This window comes from Hypanus sabinus, chromosome 16 (genome assembly GCF_030144855.1).
Source record: "Hypanus sabinus isolate sHypSab1 chromosome 16, sHypSab1.hap1, whole genome shotgun sequence".
Classification (NCBI taxonomy): Eukaryota; Metazoa; Chordata; class Chondrichthyes; order Myliobatiformes; family Dasyatidae; genus Hypanus; species Hypanus sabinus.
The window spans coordinates 33,858,507-33,879,562 of record NC_082721.1 but is presented as its reverse complement, the minus strand read 5'-3'; the positions used below and the strand labels follow the sequence as shown (position 1 = coordinate 33,879,562).

Here is a 21,056-nt window from a genome sequence, read left to right as displayed (position 1 = left end):
GGAAGGGAGAGAGAAATGCCGGGCGATAGGTGAAACTTGGAGGGGGAAGGATGAGCAAAGAGCTAGGAAGTTGATTGGTGAAAGAGACAGAAGGCCATGGAAGAAAGAAAAAGGGGTGGGGGAGCACCAGAGGGAGGTGATTGACAGGCAAGGAGATAACATGAGAGAGGGACAAGGGGTTGGGAAATGGTGAAGGGGACCGTGGAAGCATTAGCGGAAGTCTGAGAAATCATTGTTTATGCCATCAGGTTGGAGGCTACCCAAACGGAATATAAGGTGTTGTTCCTCCAACCTAAGTGCAGCCTTATCACAACAGTGGAGGAGGTCATGGATGGACATATTGGAATGGGAATTTGAGTTAAAGTGGGTGGCCACTGGGAGATCCCGCTTGTTCTGGCAGATGGAGCATAGATGCTTGGCGAAGTGGTCTCCCAATCTACAGTGGGGCTCACCAATGTACAAGAGGCCACACCGGGAGCACTGAACACAGTTTATGACCCCAACAGACTCACAAGTGAAGTGTTGCCTCGCCTGGAAGGACTGTTTGGGGACCTGAATGGTAGTGAGGGAGGAGGTGTAGAGGCACCTTGGAACTTTGTTCCACTTGCAAGGGTAAGTGTCAGGCCAGGAGATCACTGGGGTAAGACGAATGGAGAAGGGAGTCACGTAGGGAGCAATCCCTGCGGAAAGCAGAAAGTGGTGAGAGGGGTGGGGGAGGGAAACGTGGGATCCCGTTGGAGGTGCTGGAAGTTTCGGAGAATTATGTGCTGGACGCAGAGGCTGGTGGGGTGTTAGGTGAGGACAAGAGGAACCCTATGCCTGGTAGGGTGGCAGGAGGATGGGGTAAGAGCAGACGTGCATGACGTGGAAGAGATGCAGTTGAGGGCAGCGTTGATGGTGGGGTAAGGGAAGCCCATTTCTTTGAAAAGGGAGGGCATCTCCTTCATTGTAGAATGAAAAGCCTCATCCTGAGAGCAGATGCAGCAGGGACGGAGGAGGTGAGAGAAGGGGGATGGCATTTTCACAAGTAGCAGGGTGAGATGATGTGTTGTCCAGGTAGTTGTGGTTTATAATAGACAACGGTAGATAAACTGTCTCCTGAGATGGAGACAGTGAAATCGAGAAAGGGAAGTGTCAGAAATGGACCAGGTGAATTTGAGGGCCAGGTGGAAGTTTGAGGCAAAGTAGATGAAATTGACGTGTTCAGCAAGGGTGCAGGAAGCAGCACCTGTCATGGTCCCATCTGGCAGTTCACCATCTTGCTATTACCTCCTTAAATGGGCCTTAATCCCCTTGCCTGATTTCCAGTCATTCCCAGTTCCACTAATTACAGCACACTGGGTTCTCATTAACGATAAAACTCGGGCATCACAGCCCTGCTTCGCCAGTTCTTTGGTCGACTCTAGTGCGAGTAAACCTCATTTCCTGATTCCTTAGGACCATCAGTTCTAAGCTCCGCATCATTTCCTGGATATTCTACGTAAGCCTTATCTCCGTGTAAAGACTGCTGGATATCGGTTCCCTGTTCACGACGGTACTGACGCCTCACGACGGTGCTGACGCCTCCACGCCTGTGTCCTGCACTTGGGTTTGTCCTCAGCCTCGTCCTTGCAACAGCACCAATGCAGTCGACAATGTAGCGTAGGAAAAGTGTGGAACGGTCACCATTGTAGGTTTGCTACATAGACTGTTCCACGTAGCCGATAAACAGACAGGCAGAGCTGGGACCCATGCAAGTGCCCAAGGCTACCCCTTTTGGTTGAAGGAAGTGGGAGGAGCTGAAGGAGAAATTATTTCATGTGAGGACAAGTTCCGGTAGGTGGAGGAACTGGTTGGGTCTGGTGTCCAGAAAGAAACGGGTAACTTTGAGGCCTTCCTGGTTGGGGTGGAGGTGTACAGGGACTGGACATCCATAGTAAAAATAAAATGGGGACCAGGGAACCTGAAATCCATGAAAAGATTGAGCGTGTGAGGTGTCACGGATGTAGGTGGGAAGGGACTGAACCAGGGGGAATAAAACTGAGTTGAGGTGTGCTAATATGAGTTCAATGGGGCAGGAGCAAGCTGAAACAATGGGTCTACCTGGACAAAAGGTTTGTGGATCTTGGGTAGGAGGTAGAAACAGGAGGAGCTATGAGGTCAGTGGCAGTGGACGGGAAATCCCCAGAGTTGATAAGGTCGGTGATGGTGTAGGAGACAATGGCCCGGTGCTCCTTGGTGGAGTCCTGTTCGAGGGGTAATTAAGAGAAGGTTTCTGACAATTGTCACTGAGCCTCAGCAAGGTAGAGGTCAGTCTACCAGACTACTACAGCACCTCCCTTATCTGCGGGTTCGATGGTGTGGTTAGGATTAATGCAGGAGTGGAGAGCCGAGTGTTCAGAAGGAGTGAAGTTGGAATAGGAGAGAGGAGTGTTAAAATCTAGAAGGTTAATGTCCCATTGGCAGTTGGCAATGAAAGGGTCCAAAGCACGCAGAAGACCAGGACGGGGTTTCCAAGAAGAGGAAGCAGGTTGAAGATGGGATAGGGGGTCATCAGTGGGGGGTGGGGAGCCCTTGCCAAATAAATAGGCTCGGAGATGGAGGCGGCGGATGAACAGCTCACCATCATGGCCACTTGCCTCACTCTTTTTAGAATCTTGTCAGTCTATTCTGATTTTGATGCCATTCATTACAATACTCATGACAAATTGTTACCATAATTGTAAATTTTGTGTCATTTCTAACTTATGGATAAAGGTGCAAATTCCACGTGACTCATACCTGCTACAATGGGGCTGTGAGGCAGCTAAAGGCATTACCTGCAACACTCTGCAAACACAGAAGGAAGCCCGACTGTAAAATATATGGAAATCCACTGAAAGCCTTCATGTAAAAATCCAAAGAATTTATGAACAGTTTATTTGGTTTTCAGTAGATTAGTTGAGCTGTAGATACTATCTGTCTTTACAAATTACATCTTACAATAATTTTCATTATGTAATTTAATCTGGATTATTCAGCATGACATGTAAAGTTTAACTGCCTGATGTATTATTTGCTGTTATCATGGAATCTATACTTCTTATTGTCAAGCTTTTCAGTGAATGATTAATCTGATGCAATTCAATCCAAGTTTAACAATTCTAAATTCTAACCGCCAGGCTCGCCCATGGAGATTATCTCAAATGTGTAAACATCAGTGCAGTGTCACAGCAAAGTCAGAAATATAAAATATTTGTTCTGGTTTAAAATAATACACAGGCAGAATCTTGATTAATAAAGAGGATCATTTTATGACTCAAATGCAATTACAATTAACATTAACCCATATGCTGTGATAACAAAAGGTGAAAAGTGCTTTCAGAAACAATTGACTCTTCCAACTCCAAGTTACAATTCATATCCAAGAGTTTCATTTCTGGCAAATGTTCTTGTTTTAATTAACCAAAAGTACAATATTATACATGCCAAGAATCTGAAATAAATCAGAAAGTGCTAGAAATACTAAACAGCTCAGACGGCATCTGTGAAGAGAGACTTCATGTTTCAGGTCAAAGACCAGATGAAATATTGCCCCTGCTCTATTGGTTTGAAATATGAACCCTGTTCTCTACCCACAGATACTCAACTTGTTGAGTATTTCCAGCATATTCTGCTTTAATTCCTATTTTAGTTCTGGCACTTTTTGGCTGAATTGCTCTGACGATTCCTTTGTTGCTGAAACTCCTGGATTGTCCCTACAGCAAGCATGCTCTTGTGATCCCATGGCAGAGGGAATAGTTTGTATGGACATTTCACTCATGTTGAAGCTGGTCATGGGCTGGCACTTGTGGAAGGTAATGTTGATGTCACAAATCAGCCCAAATTTGAATGTTATCCAGAACATAATGTGTTCAGTTATTGACTATTTCATCGCCTGAGTATTTGCAATTGAAACTGAATAATCTATGATGGTCAATGAATGTTTCCATCTGGCCTTATAATGACTATTTTGCTGAACAACCCCAGAGGTATTGTTCTGGGACAGAGATGATGGATCAACAGCAACCCCCGGATTTAGTGCTAGATTTACACTGAAATTTTTCCTATTGATTTAAGTGTTATTTGGACTTCCTGATCACATCTTGGTTAAGCACGACCTTGGTGTCAAGGACAGTACTGGCTCTTCATCTCCAAATTCGGCTGTTACATAATCCAACCATGTTAGAAATTAGCGGTTCTTTGAAAGAGAAAAGATTTTCAATTCTCCTTGTTTTCCTTGTTTTATTATTGATTATACCCAATGTCTCTAGGTGAATGCAAAAGTCCTGTTTAGAAAACTGATCATCCATAATAGAAAACAATGGTTGACCCTTTGTCCCTCTAGGTTGTAAATAGCTTATGTGCATCTTGTCCTTCAATCCCGCATATTCACCATGCTGAATGCTCGTCCCCTCACATTGTCTCCTGTACTGACTCATATTCAGGGAATCTGATCTCATTACTCTTTATCTCTAAATTTTTCCTACCACCTTTACACTTCTAAAATATAAACTGGAGTCAATTAACCAATACTTCTCAATTGTCTTTTTTATATTTTTCTTACAGTTCTAAAAATGAGCCATATGCTCAGATGCACATTAGTTCACGTTGAGTTTAATGTGCATATAAGCATATGGCTCATTTTTTAGAACAGTAAGAAAAATATTAAAAAAAGACAATTGCGGAGTATTGGTTAATTGACTCCAGTTTACACTTTAGAAGAACGGAAAATGCTGCTCACTATGCTCTACTCCCAGTGATACTGTATTTCTACAATTTAACAATACACTTTTCAGTTTTAATGTATCCAGCAGTATCTTCTTTACACTGCAGAAAAGAAATTAAAATTACATGCAAATGTTTTCCAGAGCTGCCCATAAAGAACATAAGAAAACAATCTTTTTATTAAACAAAATATACTTTATTCCAATATAAAATTGTATACAATAACCATTCAAAGACTTTCAATTCTTTACAGTTGGTACCATTACTGTCTTTACATTTTCAAAGTTCTAATGTTTTGCCACCCATGTGGCACTTTGTTCTTTCATATTTAAAAACCCCCACCCCTCGACTCCCATGGGAGAAGGACCTTAGACTGTGGTCCTTCCCCACCAGGCCCTTGCAATTTGGCCCCTCAATCCTGCTCTGTCAGTGTCATCGCTTATTTGTGACCTCAGCACTATCCTTCTACACTCACCTCTTGGTCACTGTAATGTCCAAAAAACTTTTGATCTCCATTACGAATATACTCAGTGACTGAACCTCCAGAGTCCTCCAGGGCTGAGAATTCCAATGATTCACAACCGATAGGAGGCCCCTGATAAGTGGACCTAATCACCCCAGCCAGGACATGCATCATCCCTACATTTACTCTGCCAAGCTTGTATGATTGCAGCATGCTTCAATGTAATCACTTCTCAATCTTCTAAACTCTAGATAGTATATGCTCAGTCTGCTTGGCATTCCCTTGTGGGAAACCACACCCAACCCTGTTCCAAAACCATCATCCCTAAAGTAATTTTGGTGATGCTTTCTTGCACTCTCTCCATCACAAGTATAGTGTTTCTAAAGTGATTTGTGCTGCTGCTTCCACACTGTAATTATCATGCACAATACCACACTGTTACAATGACCTGTTTTTGGACAAGCTGAGCTTGACAGGTGATTTATTTCTCCTCAAGGGAGAAGATTGATATATGCATCTTGCCTGACCATCCAATCTGTTCTCAGCCCTTCTATAGAATGGAATACTTCTTCTGTTGTATAGAGGACCAATAGCATCTCTTCTGAAACAAAAGACAAATGACAATTTAATGGTCAATACTAGAAACATATGATAAATCTCTGAAAATAATTGGAGAAAATATTACCTAATTCTAAATACAGTAGCATTTTCCCATTTCCTGCAGTCCATTAACACATTAATTATTTGTTTCCGTTCATGACAGTCCACAGTGGTGCATCTGTGGGATCCAATACAACATTTTGTCCCAGTAACCTTCAAGACCTGGAGTGATGAGGGCAGCAGATGCTCCTTCATCGTAATTCCTGTAACTTCCAAACTATCCGTACTGTGGTGAGAATAGTCACAGCCTATGCTAGAAAAGTTCAAGAAGCTATCTCTACATGGGACATTGGGATAGTCAATGAATGCTATCCTTGCCATAAAACCAGGCTGAATCTTAAGGAATAAAATTGCTCTTTGTTTTAAAATGTAAAAACAGATTATTTCTATGTGTTACAAGAAGAGTTTTATATCCTGACACAGCAGTATTCTCCAAGCTATCATTGAGAATACAAATCCTACTCTTAACCCATTAGAAATAAGTATCAAGAGTGCTTTCCACAGTCCATCACTAGAGAGCTCCGCCCATGAAGGTCAGCTTTTGTCATAACCATTATTGTCACGGATCTTGGCTATCTTGCTAAGAGGCTATTTTCTGTGAGCAATATTGGGTCATAAGTGGTCCAGAAGCTTTTGATAATATCACTACAACCAGTGTAATTCCATTCTCTATCTGGTGCAGCTTCATGACAGCCACTGTGGATTGGGGACCGCTTTGTTAAGCACCTTCACTCTGTCTATCAAAAGAAGCAAAGACTGACAGCAGAATAAGAAATTAATCTAGTCCTTGTGGCTCAGTATCACCCAGAGAAGGTATTTATTCACTGAACAATTGGGCAAGAATCAGCTATGATACTTACTCGTTCTGGCCACATTTGGGTTTTGGTGATGTTAACCACAGTTCCTCCCTCAGACACTTCAGTACCTCTGTAATCAGCACATGGTTTGCACTGGACGTTCTTTTCCTCATCTGATGTAGCAGCTGATGAAATGGGATTGTAGAATCCTCAACAGATTGCTCAAAACTCTGATCTATTCCTTTAACATGCAGGTTGGTCAAGGTTCTCTAAAAAAAAATTAAAGCAAAAAAATACAGCCCAGTCCATTGCAGGTAAATCCCTCCCCACCAGTAAGTGCATTTACATGGAGTGCTGAAACAAGAAACAGCACTCATTACCAAACAAAAACCCCATCCAGGCCATGCTCTCACTATTACCTTCGCCTCATCAAGCAACTTTTGTTCCATTCACAAAAAGTAGGATTTCCCAGTGGCCAACCATTTTAATTCCAATTTCCATTCCCCTTCCAGCATGTCGGTCCATGGCTTTCTCTTCTGCCATGATGAGGCCACATTCAGGTTGGAGGAGCAACACCTAGTATTCTATTTAGGTACCATCCTACCTGATGGTATGAACATTGATTTCTCCAACTTCCAGTAGCTTTTCCCCTCTCCTTCCCTCTTTTTCACTCTGGCACCCCTCTTATTAACTCTTCCTGGTGCCTGCCTCCTTTCTTTTCCCCATAGTCCGCTCTTATCAGAGTCCTTTTCCAGCCCTTTACCTTTTCCAACTATCTTCTCCCAGCTTCTTACTTCATCGTCCCCCATCCCCCATTCACCCAGCTTCCTTTCCAGGCCATAAGAGATATCCACCTCTTTCAAAGAACAGAGTTTCTCTTCCTCTACCATTGATGTTTCCAAAGAGATCCTAGCACCAAACATAACCTCCCTCCACCCTCTGCTTTCCACAGGGATCACTTCCTCTGTGATTGCCTTGTCCATTCATCCCTCCGCACTACTCTCCCTCCAGCACACATCTTTGCAAGCGGCCAAAGTGCTAAACCTGCTCATTCACCCCCACACTCACCTCCAGTCAGGGTCCCAAACAGTCCTTTCAGGTGAGGCTGCACTTCACCTGCGAATCAGTTGGAGTTGTCTATTGCGTCCAGTGTTCCTGGTGCAGCCTCCCTTACATTGGTGAGACCCATCGGACATCAGGCACATCTGCCAAAAGCGGAACTTCCCAATGACCAAACATTTTAATTGTGATTCCCATTCCTATTCCAACATGTAGGTCCATGACCTCCCTTTGTGCCTGTTGAGGCTACCCTCAGGGTCGAGGAGAACCACCCTGTATTCTGTCTAAGCCTATGAAAGGCTTTAATGAAATCCCACCCCTCACCATCCAACCTTCTAAATTCCAGTTCAAAGCCATCAAACGTTCCTCATCTGATAACCCTTTCATTCCCGGAATCATCCTTATCAACCTCTCCCTGTCAAATGTCAAGTTGAACTCAATCATATTGTGATCACTGCTCCTAAGGGTTCCTTTACCTTAATCTCCCTAATCGCCTCCAGTTCATTACTTAGCTCTCAATCCAGTTAAACTGATCCCCTAGTAGGCTCAACAACAAATTGCACTAAAAGGCCATTTAATAGGCATTTAACAAATTCACTCTCTTGGGATCCACCATCAACCTGATTTTTCCAATCTACCAGCATGTTAAAATGTCCTGTGTCTGTCATAACATTGCCCTTTTGACACGCCTTTTCTATTTCCCGTTATAATCTGTAGTCCACAGTCCAGCTACAGTTTGGAGGCCTAACTGTCAGGGTCCTAATGGCAACGTGTGTTAATCATACAGCCAATGTATGATTATACTTTTGGTATAACCTTTAGTAGTATATTAAATCATTGTGCAACTTCAAACCACGGAAGGTTATTATGGACGAAAGAACGTCATTGAAATCCCAAACCTAACAGATCTGCCGAAAAGTTAAATCACAGGCGCATCCTGTGTCACTTGGGCAAGACGTGACGGCCGCGATCTCACTGCCGCCCATTCTGGCTGTACAGATATGAAACGCACGCCAAGCGTGGCATGCCGAACCCAGCACTAATCCACAGCTTCTTGCTCAGGTGAACATTCGCCCCCAGGTTTCGCATACACTCCACATACGAGAGGGTCTTCCCGCTTCGTTGCCAACGGCAGTTGTCTACCTCCCCGTTCTGGGTAAGTTCTCACCCGGAGTAGGAAGGAACTCTGGCAGATAGAAAGGCATAATGCAGACATCCCAAAGGAAGAACTGCTTAAAGTCTCAGCACTTGCCCAACTCGGCTTCGATCTTCTTCAAAGCTGCGCCATCAGCGGTAACATAACAGGTATAAACGTCCCCGTTAATAGAAAGTTAAAGACGAATTACCGTGAACATCCCGAGGTTATAGTTACAAGCAATTAGCCCGAATTACGAAGCACGTAGCAAAGTGGAGGGGCAGTAAAACAACACGGACACCCAAGCGAACCCAAGCGAAAGTGGCCGGCAAAACCAAGTCAAGTCCGCTTACACGGACAGGACGAAAAACAGTAAAATGTCATCTCACCTCTCGTCTCGATGCACATTCAGCCCTCACCGAGACATTGGACGGGCTAGTTGTTAGAAATATCTTCGGGAATGGGACTAATTGGTTACCTTGGCGCCTGGCGGATTGGAAGTCATGGTCTGGGTTTGCCAGTGCACCATCTTTAGTGACTTGGAGGAGGCCGACCTTTGGGTTGTGAGCCGAGGAAGTGAGAGGGGCCCTGGGAGCCGGTTCCCGTTCACTGGGACGGTTCGCTATGGGTGGCAAGGGCATTTTGATTTTCAAACGTTCAAAGGACCTTTCGTTACTTCGACTTTTTCCAGACTTTGGGTGTGGATCCGGTTTCCAGTTACCGGTGTCTGCCGGCTGCTGACTTCTGTCAAACGCCGACGTGTCTCCGGCGTTGGGTGAAACGCCCCTGCCCACCTCTTCCAACACGGTGTGTTCGTCCAGGGTCTCATCGTTGTGCTCGCAGGGCTCATGGACCCTGGCTAAAGCTGATCGAAGGTCAACGGTGATCCTCTGCACGTTGCTGGGAGGCAGAGGTTGTGCAAAGACAGGTCGTGTTTCCGAGTTACCGTGTTCCCCACCACGCCTCACTTCTGCTAGCTGAGAGTTTGGGAGAGATTTAATGGCTGGTAAGGTGGAATGCTGCAGGCTGGCTCGCCAGTTACTCCTGGTTTTGGCCACTGTGGCGACTGGGCGTTTCACTGATGACCCGAGACCGATGCTGAGACAGCGGCTCACCAGCAGGTTGACATTCAGTGGTTGGGGGCACGGAATCTGCTCGACCTTTCCCCGGCTCTGGTACAGACTGACCCTTGGCATTGTGATCGACATCAAGGTGGCCCCGGGGTGGAGATCGGAAGCACTGGCAATCTCCAAGCCTGTTGTCAAATTTCAGGGGCTTTTTGGGTGACAAAATCTGAGATATCTGTATTTTAAGAAAACACACAGTACATTATTCTTAAGGAAACCAGTTCAGCACTGTAAGCTTAAAGAAACAAAAATCCATTTGAAACACCATGCTTCATCCCCTGACTTTTGAAGAACAGTTCTTTAGGCTGTTGTTCCAGACCTATCAAGGTAATAAATGTTGACAGTTTTGGCTATCAAAACTATGAGTTTTGACTGCAGGTAGTCCTTTTCTATTGTGCATACATGTGTGAAGGGGCCAGGATAACCCTGGGACAAGCTCTGCTCTTTGCTCCGTTCCTTAGTTCAGAAACAAACTGCAACATAGAGTGTGGGAGAGGGATCAGACTTCGAAATTTCTAGCTGCCTACCTCCGTTCTGAACTGAACAGTTAATTTCTTAACTGATCCAGCACAGGTCAACTGTGCGCATTCATCAAAGGAAGACAAAAGGTGAGAGGCAGTGTGAGTGTGTATAGCCAGCAGGTGAATTAATCATCTTGGCACCCTGACAAAAAAAATGTCAGGAGACCCTCCACTCAGTGAAGACACAATATGTGGAACTTATTTTTGTTTTGCTCTGATAATAGAGGCCAGTTTTTGACTCCATTTAGCAGAAATCTCAGTCACTCCTTCCAATAGTAACAAATTCCTTTTTATGCTAAGCCTTTATAAGACACTAGTCAGGCCACACTTAGAGTATTGTCAACAGTTTTGGGCCCAATACCTCAGAAAGGATGCGTTGTCATTGGAGAGAGTCCAGAGGAGGTTCATGAGGATGATTCCAGGAATGAAGGGGTTAACATATGAGGAGTATTTGGCAGCTTTGGGCCTGTACTCACTGGAATTTGGAAGAATGCAGGGGAATCTCATTGAAACCTACTGAATGTTGAAAGGACTGGATAGGGTGGATGTGGAGAAGATGTTTCCTATTGTGGGGATATCCAGAACTAGAGGGCACAGCCTCAAAATTGAGGGGTGACCCTTTAGAACAGAGGTAAGGAGGAAAGTTTTTTAGCCAGAGAGTAGTGAATCTGTGGAATGCTCTGCCATAGCCTATGTTGGAGGCCAAGTCCGTGCGTATATTGAAGGCGGAAGTTGATCATCTCCTATTTGGTCAAGGTTTCAAAGGATATGGTGAGAAGTCAGGTTTATGGGGCTGAGTGGGATCCGGGAACAGCCATGATGGAATGGTTGAGCAGAGTCGATGGGATGGATGGACTAATTCTGCTCCCATGGCTCATGGTTACCCAGTGAGTTACCATTCAATCTGGCTCTAATGCATCTAAGACCACAGTATGTCATGTCAATGACACGAAAATAATTCTGGGGCAGGTTCCTGGCTTCTAGCCTCAAATAGAATGTTGATGACTTATTCATATGTTTTTTCACCTGTTGAACATGATAGTGAACATTGTCTCAGTGCATGCTCGCACCTAGGAACACATACAGCCTCAGCTGACTGCTCTGACCCTGAACTCAGTGCTATAACCAGTCTATTTTAGATGTGGGTTTCTTCTTCATGCTCCACTTTCTTCACACATTGTAAAACTGTACAGGATGAGGGTTACACGGGTGGGTAAGTGACAGAATCTGGTGGAGTTGATGGGAATGTGAGGAGGATAAAAATGGGATCCATGAAAGATTAGTGTAAATAAATGGGAGTTTGATAGTGGAGTTTTTGGACAAAGGAACTGATTTGCATTTTGTAAGACCCTATGTCTAAAAGTATACCTGTCAGTAGATGAATCACCAGGGAAGTTGCAGGTTTAATCTTAAATATGTACTAAAGTAATCAGTTTCATCATCAAGTTGGAACACAAGTTATTAAAGATTAAAAAAAACTGTTAAAGTGATTTTTGGGTTTAGGTCATTTATATTCAGCAAATGGCTTTGGCTACCAGTCTTCTGTTCCTTGAAAATGTATTGTGGATTTAGTTTGGAACAATGCATTCCTGAAAGCTGTGAATCCCAGTCCAGACAATGCTAGCATCTATGGGATGGATGTGAATCAAGAGGTGTGAAGTTTGTATGTAGTTTCAAAAGAAAGCATTGTCTATACTTTGTAAATATGGAATTGTCCTTTGTGCTTAACACATAAATATCAAGCCCCACATTGGGCCAGCAGACCTTTCCACCGAAAGCATCTCCATATGATGCCTGCTGCACCTTGTTTTGTCAAATAAAGAAGCTGCTTTGTATCTACCAGTAAATTTCTCTGGCGATTTCATTCACACGACGACACAAACATAATGTTGAAAAACGAGCAAACCGAATATCTGAGGTATGGTACATTTGTAATGAACCTCTGAGTGTTAGGTGAAGTATGGGTTTATGTAGAGTCACAGAGAGGTGTACAGCACACAAGCAGACCTCTCAGTACATTAACTCACAGTGGACAGTGGCAGGTGCTGGGGGTAGAAGATCAGACAGAATGGTGGTGTAGTCTCAAGGGACTGAATAGTCCACTCTTGCTCCCAATTCTAATGCTCAGCCAGTGCTAACACATTGTGGATCTCCTACACATATCAGATGGGGACATGGGGATAGGGATTACTGTCAAGGCTAGAGTCGGTTAAAGCTAAAGAAAGCCTGCAACTCTTAAGATAGACTTGAATTGTGCAGAAGCAAGTGCGTAGTTGTGCAGGCATTTAAACTGATTGGAAAAATCTTGAGAGTAACTCAAAGTGGGAAGTAGAAGCTGTCATGAATTTCAAAAGCTTCAGAGGTGGGCTTGATGGAGGAGATGCAAAGGAAGATTAAGTTCTGTTTAACATAGTTCCCAAGGGAGCTCAGAGCAGAGACTCAAAAAGTTGGGAACGGGTACTACAGTGATCAATATTAAGAGTCAACCTCCTGAAAATATTTGATTCCAAATCTGAAACATTAGAAGAATAACAACTTCTACTAGAGTTTTTCAGAGCTGGAAACTAGCAGTAACCATGTACAAGACTGAGCAAACCAAATAAAGGAGTAAGGGTAAACAGTGTTTAATATTGGCAGTATAGCACCATGCAAACATACACAAAAATATAAAAAGGCATATTTATCTGCAACTTCTCAAAGCATTTTACAGTAACTGATGTACTTTTAAAGAATACTCACAGTAAGGTAGTAATTAAATCAGCTAATTTGTGCAAATTAGCTGAGAGGACAACATTAGCAATCAGGTAAGGTAATTGGTGACCTGGACTAGGAGGTAAGCATTGATTAAATCCTATCAGGAAATCCACTTCTCTTCCTTAGATAATGCCATGGAATCTTCCAAAAAGAGCAAATGGTGCCTCAGTTTAATATCTCATCTGAAAGATGTCAACTCCTGCTCTGTAGTATTCCTTTTACACTGTGGTGCCAGGTCTGTATATTTTTCCAGTTCTCTGGTGTGAGGTTTCAGCCCAGATCTTTCCCACTCAGAGGTGAGTATGCTACCGATCCACAAGCAACGCCCAACAAATAGAGAATGTCTGGTATGTTTCCTAGGTCACTAAGTAATCTGTAGTAAACACCATTATTGCCTAACAGTTTTTGACGCAGTTTGCAGGGAATTTACATAGTTTCTTGTGTGCTTTATGCATTGTTGAAACAATTTCATTGTACATCTTCCATCTATTGACCATCATAGTGTCAGATTACAACAAGCCATGTCTTTCCAGAAACCAGATTAACTTGGGTAAATGGCAAGTGAAACAGGTACTATTGGCATGAGGACAGACAATTTGTAAGGTTCTTTAGAAATTACAGGGCACACCTCCTAAGAAACACAAACACAACAAGACCAACAGAAAGTGTAGAGTTGCTGCTGCACACTACCCATCCAAGTACCTGGAAACAGAAGGATAAGCGTCTGCAATAGATTGGTATGCAAATATAGTTTCAGCTTTTTCATCTGTGTTATATTTGGACATGGGATATCAGCTGGTGGAAAGTAATCTGACCTGCATAAAAATAGAAGCATTTATTTCTGAATTAGAGTAAATGGAATCAAATTTTTGATAAAGAAGATGTAACACAAAAGTTGAAAGCAAATTATTTTCAACTCCACCCCCCCTCTTCCTCAACATTCAGTTGCCGCCTCTACTTTCCGAAAAGCCTTGGCTCTTAACAAAACATAGATTCAACAGATGCTGGCTGATTTCCAGCATTTCATTTCAATTCAGATATAATCATAACACATCATTATATTTTTTAATTTCAAAATTCTGAATACATATGTCTGATCTCTTATCTTTATCTGGACCGAAGTAAAAGCCATAGTTTCTCCAGTTACATCTCACAGTGAAACCCTCCACTCCCTTGTATATTTGTATCCATTGTGTGATGGAGAGTTTAGTGAGTTATTGAGGGTATAAAAATGGAAGTACCACATGCACTGAATTCCTTCCTATTCAATAGAACAAAGTAGACAATCTATTTGACACTCCTGAGCACTGTAATTGTTATGGTGAGTATTCTAGCATTGTCCTAGGTTAACCCAAGGATACATTAAAATTATCAACAGAGATGTGATGTTATAAAAAGACAAAAAAAATTAGTGTTGCACCTTGAGGATGCTTAAAACTCAAACAAAAATGGAAAGAAAAACAGCAGGGCTCACAATGTCATATTCCTGATTTAAGGCTCAGTATCCCTTTCACATAGGCCTTGCCAGTCAGAACAAAAGGAGACACAGAACTTCAAACAGTGGCTTTTGACTGTATAATCTGGGTAGTCGGTGGAATAAGCTGATGGTAACATTGTAAACACTCAGGAGGTTTAAATATTGCAACATCATTTTGGTTGGAAGAGAAAGAAAATAATGGTTCAAACATCACTGGGTGTCAGTTGTGGGATGTCCAGGAGACTCCCAGCCTCCTGGACGGCCACATCTGCACCAGGTGTGTCAAGTTGCAGCTCCTTAGGGAACTGGAGATGCGGTTTGATGACCTTCGCCTGGTCATGGAAAGTGAGAAGGTGATAGATAGGAGCTATAGGCAAGTAGTCACACCGGGGCTTCGGGAGACAGATAAGTGGGCAACAGTCAGGAGAGGGAAGGACAGGAGTCAGATACTAGAGAGTACACCTGTGGCTGTCCCCCTTAACAATAAGTAATCCTGTTTGAGTACTGTTGGGGGGGTCGGCCTACCTGGGGGAAGCAACAGTGGCCACACCTCTGGCACAGAGTCTGGTCCTGTGGCTCAGAAGGGTAGGGAAAGGAAGAAGGCAGCAGTAAGAGGGGATCTGACAGGTGATTCTGTGGACGCAGGTGGTAGTTTGCCTCCCAGGTGCCAGGGTCCGGGATGTTCCTGATTTTGTCCACAATATCCTGAAGTGGGAAAGAAAACAGCCAGAGGTCGTGGTGCATATTGGTACCAACGATATGGGTAGGAAAAGGGAAGAGGTCCTGAAAACAGACCACAGGGAGTTAGGAAGGAAGTTAAGAAGCAGGACTTCAAAGGTAGTAAACTCAGGATTACTGCCTGTGCCATGTGACAGTGAGGATAGGAATAGAGTGAGGTGGAGGATGAGTGCGTGGCTGAGGGATTGGAGCAGGGGGCAGGGATTCAGATTTCTGGATCATTGGGACCTGTTCTGGGGCAGGTGTGACCTGTACAAAAAGGACAGGTTGTACTTGAATCTAAATCCGAGGGGGATCAATATCCTGGCAGGGAGGTTTGCTCAGGCTATTGGGGAGAGTTTAAGCTAGAATTGCTGGAGGTGGGAACCGAGCTAAAGAGATGGAGGAAGTGGCAGTTGATTCACATATAGAGAAAGCTTGGAGACAGTGCGAGATGGAAGAAAGGCAGGTGATAGAAAAGGGATACGCTCAGACTGATAGTTTGAGATGTCTCTATTTTAATGCAAGAAGCATCATGAACAAAGCAAATGAGCTTGGAGTGTGGATCAGTACTTGGAGCTATGATGTTGTGGCCATTACAGAAACTTGGATGGCCCAGGGGCAGGAGTGGTTACTTAGAGTGCCAGGCTTTAGATGTTTCAGAAAGGATATGGAGGGAGGCTAAAGAGGTGGGGGCGTGGCACAGCTGATCAGACATAGTGTCAAGGCTTCAGAAAAGGAGGAAGCCATGGAAGGATTGTTTACTGAGTCTCTGTGGGTGGAAGTTAGAAACAGGAAGGGGTCAATAACTCTACTGAGTGATTCTTATAGACCACTCAGTAATAACAGGGACATTGAGGAGCAGATAGGGAGACAGATTCTGCAAAGGTGTAATAATAACAGGGTTGTTGTGGTGGGAGATCTTAATTTCCCAAATTTTGATTGGCATTTCCTAGAGCAAGGGATTTAGAAGGGGTGGAGTATATTAGGTGTGTTCAGGAAGGTTTTCTGAAACAATATGTTGATAAATCTACAAGAGGAGAGGTTGTACTTGATCTGATATTGGGAAATGAACCTGGTCAGGTGTCAGGTCTCTCAGTGGGAGAGCATTTTGGAGATAGTGATCACAATTCTATCTCCTTGGACAAAGAAGGAATCCCTTATATTAAAACATTTAATTGATTTATGGAATAAGGTAAATGTTGATGATGAGACAAAGAAATCTTTATTAGTAAAGAGACCTTTAATTCAAAATAGACTCATTCCTTTTACAATGGATAATCAACTTTTATATAACTGGTTTCAAAAAGGGATTAGATATATAGGAGATTGTTTTGAAGGTATATTGATGTCATTTGATCAATTAAGGAATAAATATAAAATATCAAATAACACTCTTTTCTGTTATTTTCAATTAAAGAGCTATTTAAGAGATAAACGGGGTCATACAATGTTAATGCCAAAACCAAATAAAATAGAAACTTTAATTCAAAAAGGAAAAATTTTAAAAATTACGTCTTGTATGTATAATTTGATTCAAAAACAGACAATTAAACCAGGAATCCATAAGTCAAGATAAAAATGGGAAACTGATTTGAATATTAAAATTGATGAAACAAGTTGGTCAAGACTATGTCTTGATAGTATGACAAATACAATAAAAGTCCGACTTAGATTAGTACAATATAATTTTTTACATCAACTATATATTACATAATTTAAGAGATAAATATAATTTACATAATTTAAGAGATAAATATGAAACATTTTTGAAAATTTGGAGCCCTTATTTACAAAAGACAGGATTAAATATATAGATGCTTTTAAGATGAAACAATTGGTTATTAGGGGAAAGAAAGAAATATACATATTAAAATTATTACGAACTCCATGGAGCATGTGGAGATCTTCCAACCACCAGGCATTCTTTCTTTCTTTCTTTCTTTCTTTCTTTTTTTTTTCTATGGGGCAGTTAGGGGGGAGGGGTTAAGGGGAGGGGGTATGGGTTATATACATTGTTTTTTCATACTTTGTAATCATTTAAAAATGCAATAAAAAATTATTTAAAAAAAAAACCTATATATTACACCACAAAAAATAAATAGATTAAATCCAAATTTATCTGATCGATGTTTTCGATGTAATCAAGATATTGGTATTTTTTTTACATTCTACTTACTCCTGTGCCAAAATTCAACCTTTTTGGATAAATTTAAGAGTTTTATTGGAACAAATTATCGGAATACAACTTCCACATAACCCAATATTATTTTTATTAGGTGATATTGAAGAGATAAAACCAAAACTCAAATTGAACAAATATCAGAAAGAATTTATAAAAATTGCTTTGGCAGTAGCCAAAAGGACTATTGCAATAACTTGGAAATCAGTTTCATACTTAACTATGGACTGTTGGAATAATGAAATTTTTAGCTGCATTCCACTTGAAAAAATTACCTATAATTTAAGAAATAAATATGACATATTTCTGAAAATTTGGCGCCCATATTTGCAAAAAAAGGATTAAATATATAGGTGCTCCGAAGATAAAGTCATTTGGGGAAAAATAAGTATATATATTAAAGTTATTTTGAATTCCATGGAGCATGTGGGGTTCTTCCGATATCCAGGCAGACTGTCTTTCTTTCTCTCTTTCTTTTTTCCTCTTTTTAGATAGGGATGTAAGGGGGGGGGGGGGAGGGCTGATATATATATATATATATATATATATATATATCATTATTTCACTATTCTATTTCTGTAATTATTTAAAAAATCAAATAAAAATTTATATTAAAAAAAACAAACAATTCTATCTCCTTTACCATAACATTGGAGAATTGGAGAGGGATAGGAACAGACAAGTTAGGAAAGTGTTGAATTAGAGTAAGGAGAAATATGAGGCTACGAGGCAGGAACTTGGAAGCATAAATTGGGAACAAATGTTCTCAGTGAAATGTACAGCAGAAATGTGGCAAATGTTCAGGGGATATTTGCATGGCATTCTGCATCAAGACAAGGCAAGGATGGCAGGGTACAGGAAACATGGTGTACAAGGGCTGTTGAAAATCTAGTGAAGAAGAAAGGAAATGCTTACAAAAGGTTCAAAAAACTAGGTAATGATAGAGAGCTAGAAGATTATAAGGCTAGCAGGAAGGAGCTTAAGAATGAAATTAGGAGACCCAGGAGGGGCCATGAGAAGGCCTTGGTGAGCAGGACTAAAGAAAACCGCAAGGCATTCTACAACTATGTGAAGAGCAAGATGATAAGATGTGAGAGAATAGGACCAATCAAGTGTTACAGTGGAAAAGTGTGTATGGAACTGGGGGAGGTAGCTGAGGTACTTAATGAACCCTTTGCTTCAGTATTCACTATGGAAAAGGATCTTGGTTATTGTCGGGATGATTTACAGCAGTTTGAAAAGCTTAAGCATATAGACATTAAGAAAGAGGATGTGCTGGAGTTTTCAAGCATCAAGTTGGACAAGTATCTGGGACTCAATGAGATGTACCCCAGGCTACTGTGGGAGGTGAGGGAGGAGATTGCTGAGCCTCTGGCAATGATATTTGCATCCTCAATGGGGAAGGGGCAGGTTCTGGAGGATTGGAGGGTTGCAGATATTGTTCCCTTAATCAAGAAAGGGAGTATATATAGCCCAGGAAATTATAGACCAGTGAGTCTGGATTTATTAACATTTGGAGAGGCATAGTATGATGAGGAATAGTCAGCATGGCTTTGTCAAAGGCAGGTCATACCTTACAAGCCTGATTGAATTTTTTGAGGGTGTGACTAAACACGTTGATGAAGGTAGAGCAGTAGATGTAGTGTATATGTACTTCAGCAAGGCATTTGATAAGGAACCCCATGCAAGATTTATTGAGAAAGTAAGGAGGTATGGGATCCATGGGGGCCTTGCTTTGTGGATCCAGACTGGTTTGCCCACAGAAGGCAAAGAGTGGTTGTAGACAGGTCATATTCTGCATGGAGGTCAGTGAGCAGTGGTGTGCCTCAGGGACCTGTTCTGGGATCCCTATTCTTTGTGATTTTTACAAATGACCTGGATGAGGAAGTGGAGGGATGGGTTAGTAAATTTGATGATGACACAAAGGTTGGCGGTGTTGTGGATAGTGTGGAGGGCTGTTAGAGGTTACAGCAGGACATCGATAGGATGCATAACTGGGCTGAGAAATGGTAGATGGAGTTCAACCCAGATAAGTGTGAGGTGGTTCATTTTGGTAGGTCAAATATGATGTCAGAATATAGAATTAATGGTCAGACACTTGGCAGTGTGGAGGATCAGAGGGATCTTGGGGTCTGAATCCATAGGACACTCAAAGCTAGTGCACAGGTTGACTCTGTGGTTAAGAAGGCATAAGGTGCATTGATCTTCATCAATCGTGGGATTGTTTAAGAGTGGAGAGCTAATGTTTCAGCTATATAGGACCCTGGTCAGACCCCACTTGGAGTACTGTGCTCAGTTCTGGTCACCTCACTACAAGAATGATAGTGAAACTATAGAAAGGGTGCAGAGGAGGTTTACAAGGATGTTGCCTGGATTGGGGAGCATGCCTTACGAGAATAGGTTGAGTGAACTCGGCCTTTTCTCCTTGGAGCGGCAAAGGATGAGAGAAGACCTGATTGAGGTGTATAAGATGATGAGAGGCTTTTTCCCAGGTCTAATATGGCTATCACAATAGGGCACAGTTTTAAGATGTGTGGAAGCAGGTGCAGAGGAGATATCAGGGTTAAGTCTTTTACTCAGAGAGTGGTGAGTGCGTGGAATGGGCTGATGGCCATTGTGGTGGAGGCAGATTCAATAGGGTCTTTTAAGAGACTCCTGGATAGGTATATAAAGCTTAGAAAAATATAGGCTATGGGTAACACTAGCTAATTTCTAAAGTTAGTCCATGTTTGGCACAGCATTGTGGGCTGAAGGGCCTATAATGTGCAGAAATTTTTTTTATATTTCTATGTTTCATGGGAAGCCTGAAGTTATGTAGCAAGACAGAGGAATCATTCACATCCTACGTAGAGATGTTTCTCAAGGGCAAAAAATCTGTTGAGCTACATATAAGCATTATATGTAGTAGTAAACTTTTGATTCCAGATGTAGTTCAGGGTTTGGGAGGATACTTCAAATCCACAGCCACCTGTGATACTAGACAGCTATAAGTTAAGACCTAGCGGAAGACAAGAATGATTGTATTTCAGCTTTCAAAGATCAATCAAGATGTTGTAACTCTGGAGACATGTTATTAGGGAGACAGGTTTATATAAGGCCTACGATTTAAAAAAAAACAAGGAGTGCTTTAGCAAAGGTGCCCTACATTTGACCTGGTGTGTTGGATTACAGCTTCCATGGAAAGAGTGCCAGAGAATTCTGCCCTGTGTTTGTTGCTGCTGTAATGGTAGCTTACAAGGTTTGGTCCAGTAATGAGGACAACATCGTGTGACTGCATTAGTGGGCTGCAAGTTGCAGATGGAAAAGTACTGGCTTTCATGAACTGATGAATATGTACCCCATGCCACTGTTCTTTTAAGAAATACTTGTTTAAAAATAGGACAAGTGGTTGCAACATACAAAACAGAAGACAGCAGACAGAATTATAGTTTTAAATGCA

The 21,056-nt window shown here is 42.1% G+C and overlaps 1 protein-coding gene across 3 annotated transcripts; it reads right to left on the bottom strand.

Moving 5' to 3' along the window:
* Window positions 1-4,808: 4,808 nt before the first annotated feature.
* LOC132406206 (uncharacterized) lies at window positions 4,809-13,552 on the bottom strand. 3 transcript variants are annotated; one of them, XR_009516094.1, is made up of 4 exons: window positions 13,227-13,552; window positions 7,714-10,141; window positions 6,709-6,914; window positions 4,809-5,789 (listed from the first exon to the last, which is right to left on the bottom strand). XR_009516094.1 is itself a non-coding variant. In XM_059991532.1 (4 exons), exons 2-4 carry the CDS (start codon window positions 10,045-10,047, stop codon window positions 5,627-5,629), a joined length of 1,185 nt encoding a protein of 394 aa, XP_059847515.1. In that variant the 5' UTR covers window positions 10,048-10,141; window positions 13,227-13,552; the 3' UTR covers window positions 4,811-5,626. The 3 variants fall into 3 exon arrangements, 2 of the variants coding, with proteins under 2 accessions (XP_059847515.1, XP_059847513.1); XM_059991532.1 differs by having other exon boundaries at window positions 4,811-5,786; window positions 9,229-10,141; XM_059991530.1 differs by having other exon boundaries at window positions 4,813-5,789; window positions 9,229-10,141.
* Window positions 13,553-21,056: the final 7,504 nt, after the last annotated feature.

Excerpts from the sequence above, each read along its gene's own strand:
- LOC132406206 (XM_059991530.1), bottom strand. The coding sequence starts at position 10,047 with ATGTCGATCACAATGCCAAGGGTCAGTCTGTACCAGAGCCGGGGAAAG. Across the intron at positions 6,915-9,228 it reads AATGTGCATCGAGACGAGAG|AGAACCTTGACCAACCTGCA; the intron begins GTGAGATGACAT and ends ATTTTTTTTTAG. Across the intron at positions 5,790-6,708 it reads CCCAAATGTGGCCAGAACGA|AAGAGATGCTATTGGTCCTC; the intron begins GTAAGTATCATA and ends CTTTTGTTTCAG.